Source organism: Athene cunicularia, unplaced genomic scaffold, assembly GCF_003259725.1.
Source record: "Athene cunicularia isolate RWA unplaced genomic scaffold, athCun1 BOjh375561_part1, whole genome shotgun sequence".
In the NCBI taxonomy this organism is placed as follows: domain Eukaryota; kingdom Metazoa; phylum Chordata; class Aves; order Strigiformes; family Strigidae; genus Athene; species Athene cunicularia.
This window is the reverse complement of record NW_020799148.1, coordinates 41614-45044: the sequence shown is the minus strand read 5'-3', so window position 1 is coordinate 45044 and position 3431 is coordinate 41614. Positions and strand designations below refer to the sequence as shown.

At 54.4% G+C, this 3431-nt stretch overlaps 1 protein-coding gene across 1 annotated transcript in view; it reads left to right on the top strand.

Moving 5' to 3' along the window:
* Positions 1–3431, top strand: part of SNRNP200 (small nuclear ribonucleoprotein U5 subunit 200) — a 36760-nt gene that overhangs the window by 7313 nt on the left and 26016 nt on the right. The window contains 5 exon segments of the mRNA XM_026866912.1: positions 490–678; positions 912–1105; positions 1687–1810; positions 2190–2339; positions 2501–2611. Coding sequence (XP_026722713.1) covers positions 490–678; positions 912–1105; positions 1687–1810; positions 2190–2339; positions 2501–2611 — 768 coding nt within the window.

The following is a 3431-nucleotide window of genomic DNA, read 5'->3' as shown; positions in this document are numbered from 1 at the left end:
AGATCTCTCTGGGATTGAGGTGCCCAAACCTGGACACAACCCTCCAGGTGTGGCCTCCCCAGTCAGAGCACAGGGGACTGTCACCTCCCTGCTCCTGCTGGTCACACCAGTGCTGATACAAGCCAGGAGGCCGTTGGCTTTCTTGGCCACCCGGGTACACTGCTGGCTCATGGTCAGCTGCTGGTCAGTGAGAACCCCCAGACCCTCCTTTTACAGAAAGAATTGTGGTGGCTTCCTTAGGTTTATAGAAGGATATAAGCTGTGACAATCTCGTCACAGAAGGATGAGTTTGGGTTGTGCCTTTCATCTGTGCTTGTGTAGCCGGCATTCACCGGGCTCAATACGGGCTTTGGATGTCAGTGTGGGCTGTGAAACCCACGTGTTTCTCCCAGTTCTATACTGGGACAAGCACGAAGCTGTCTGTGAGCGTTTTGGGGCTGCGCTGCTCCGACGCTGCCCCGGGGAACGTGCGTTTACCTGGTTTAACCCCCCGTGGGCTTCCTCCAGCGCCTGGCGACTTACGGCATCAACGTGGCTGAGCTGACGGGGGATCACCAGCTCTGCAAGGAGGAAATCAGCGCTACCCAGATCATCGTCTGCACCCCGGAGAAGTGGGACATCATCACCCGCAAGGGAGGAGAACGCACCTACACCCAGCTGGTGCGGCTGGTCATCCTGGTGAGCAGTGCCAGTGCCTGGCATGGAGGAGGGGGACAATGAGGGACGCTGGCTCTGTCGGCCTCACGGTTTCCAAACATGCGCTAGTGCTTGGTTGTAGAGACTCGGGCTTTGAGCTGTGGGATGAGTGTGCTTCAGGCCCTGCAAGCGGGTCCGCTAAGAAACTAAACCAAAAAATGAGTTGGTATCGCCGGTTTGGAGCGGGGAGAACTGTTCCCGTTTCCTCTCTTTAGGATGAGATACACCTACTGCATGATGACCGAGGACCCGTCCTGGAGTCTCTGGTAGCCAGAGCCATCCGCAACATCGAGATGACTCAGGAGGACGTGAGGCTCGTTGGCTTGAGTGCCACCCTCCCCAACTACGAGGACGTGGCTACGTTCCTGAGAGTGGACCCGGCCAAAGGCTTGTTCTATTTCGATAACAGGTACCCTGGGAAGCTGGGAGAGATCTTTGCGATCGGGTGGTGGGTGGCTGTTGGGAAAGACCTGTCTCCTGTGGAGGCAGTTGAGTGTGTTATCTGTCAGATGGTGCCAGGGTCTCACCGGGCCTTCAGCCTACTCCCAGCATGCGTTTATTTGCTCTTAAATGTCCCTGTAAACGCACATTCAGGACTAGAGCAGCTAAATACAGCCTCAAAATGTGTGGCAGGGTTTCTGCGTTGTCATACTTGCGAGAAGATGCTTTAGAGAAAGCAGATGAACTCTGCTGTACCTGTGTGCTGCATAAGGTGTTTGAAGGAAGCCTAAAATAGAATTATGGTAGTTCCTGAAACACTGTTTTTGCTCCCTGAGCGTGTGCGTAGCAAATGGATTCCAGGAAGTAGGAATACATGTTACTGTTTAATCTCACCAGGCAGAACTGCAGCCCTCAAAACTCTGATTAAATGGAGGCACAAAGGAATTGAACTTGGTAGCACGGAATACAGGATGCCTTCGGACAGAACCTTTGTAGCAGGGTTTCTCCATTCTTCTGCTCTTTTATGGACTTATTTTTTTTTCCTTACAGCTTCCGACCGGTGCCCCTAGAGCAGACCTATGTGGGTATTACAGAGAAGAAAGCAATCAAACGCTTCCAGATAATGAATGAGATAGTTTATGAGAAGATTATGGAGCATGCTGGAAAGAACCAGGTTTGATACTTTATTATTCCTGGCCCACTTAATCCCGGCTCTCGTCTGTTCCTGGTGAGACTCTCTTGAGGTGCTGTCCCTGCAGTGGAGAAGGGGGAGGTTTGGGTGGTCAGTGGCAGCTGAGGGAGGAAGGAACAGAGGTTCCCTCTCAGTGTCAGCTGTCTGATGAATGTACGACCACTCCTTTTTAGGATGAGGGAGCTTTTGTGATGCTGCCCTATTAAATCAGGAACTCTTTGCTGGTTCACAGGGCATCTGGACTAATTCTAGATCAACTCCCACCCTGAACACCAGGAGTGGGTTGGCTCAATCATCTTTTTCCAGCTGCAGCTGCAACGATTCCCCTCGCAGTGATGGTACCATCTGCTTCTTTTAACAGGTGCTGGTGTTTGTTCACTCCAGGAAGGAGACCGGGAAGACTGCCCGGGCCATCAGGGACATGTGCCTGGAGAAAGACACCCTGGGCCTCTTCCTGCGGGAGGGCTCAGCCTCCACCGAGGTGCTGAGGACCGAAGCCGAGCAGTGCAAGGTAACTGCCCGACCGGGGCCGTTCTCACCCAGCGATAGCAGGAGAGCAGCTGCAAAGATGCTGCCAGTTTGGTGCAGTTTCACAGCCTTTCCTTTATGTTTATTTTCTCCCTGGTGTTAACTCGGCTCGAAAAGCTAAAGCTGGTTGTGTTTCTGCTGCAGAACCTGGAGCTGAAGGACCTTCTTCCTTACGGCTTCGCCATTCACCACGCCGGGATGACGCGAGTGGACCGGACACTGGTGGAGGATCTGTTTGCTGACAAGCACATTCAGGTGAGCCCTGCTTCCCAGGAGGAGCTCCACGTTTGTTCGGGGCAGGCACTTCACAAGAAACGCTTGAGCCGGGTTTTTAACAGCCCTGTGGGCAAAACCAAGAGCATCAGGTGCTGCCAGCTGCCATGCTGCTCTGCTGAAGCTGGTGCTTGGTGATTTTCCTGTAAAGATTAGAAACTAAAAGCACACGGCCAGGAGTGGAGAGGGCAAGAACTTCTCCCCTAGGCCTAGCTGAGTGTTTAAAGCTCGAGGCCTGTCCCAGAGCAGGCTGCCACTTTGGCCAAAGCTCATTTAAGCAATTTCCTGGCTCCGTTATAAATGGAAGGCAAAGGATTTTTGTGCAGTGAGCTGGAAAATTTGGGCAACGATCTTGCTGTTCATCTGCTGAGCTGTCAAGACAGAATCCCAGAATCCTCTGGGTTGGAAAAGCCCCTCCAGCCCAACCATGACCCTCCCTCTGACCGTTCCCAACTCCCCCAGATCCCTCAGCGCTGGCTCAGCCCGACTCTCCAACCCCTCCAGGGATCCCGGGGACTCCCCCCTGCCCTGGGCAGCCCATTCCAACGCCCAACAGCCCCTTCTGCACAGAAATCCTTCCTCAGAGCCAGCCTGACCCTGCCCTGGGCAGCTTGAGGCCATTCCCTCGGGGCCTGGCGCTGGGGCCTTGGCTCCAGAGACTCATCCCCCCTCTCTGCCCCCTCCTGGCAGGGAGTTGCCGAGGGCCAGGAGGTCTCCCCTCAGCCTCCTCCTCCTCACCCTGAACACCCCCAGCTCCTTCCCTGGCTCCTCACAGGATTTATTCTCCAGCCCCTCCCCAGCC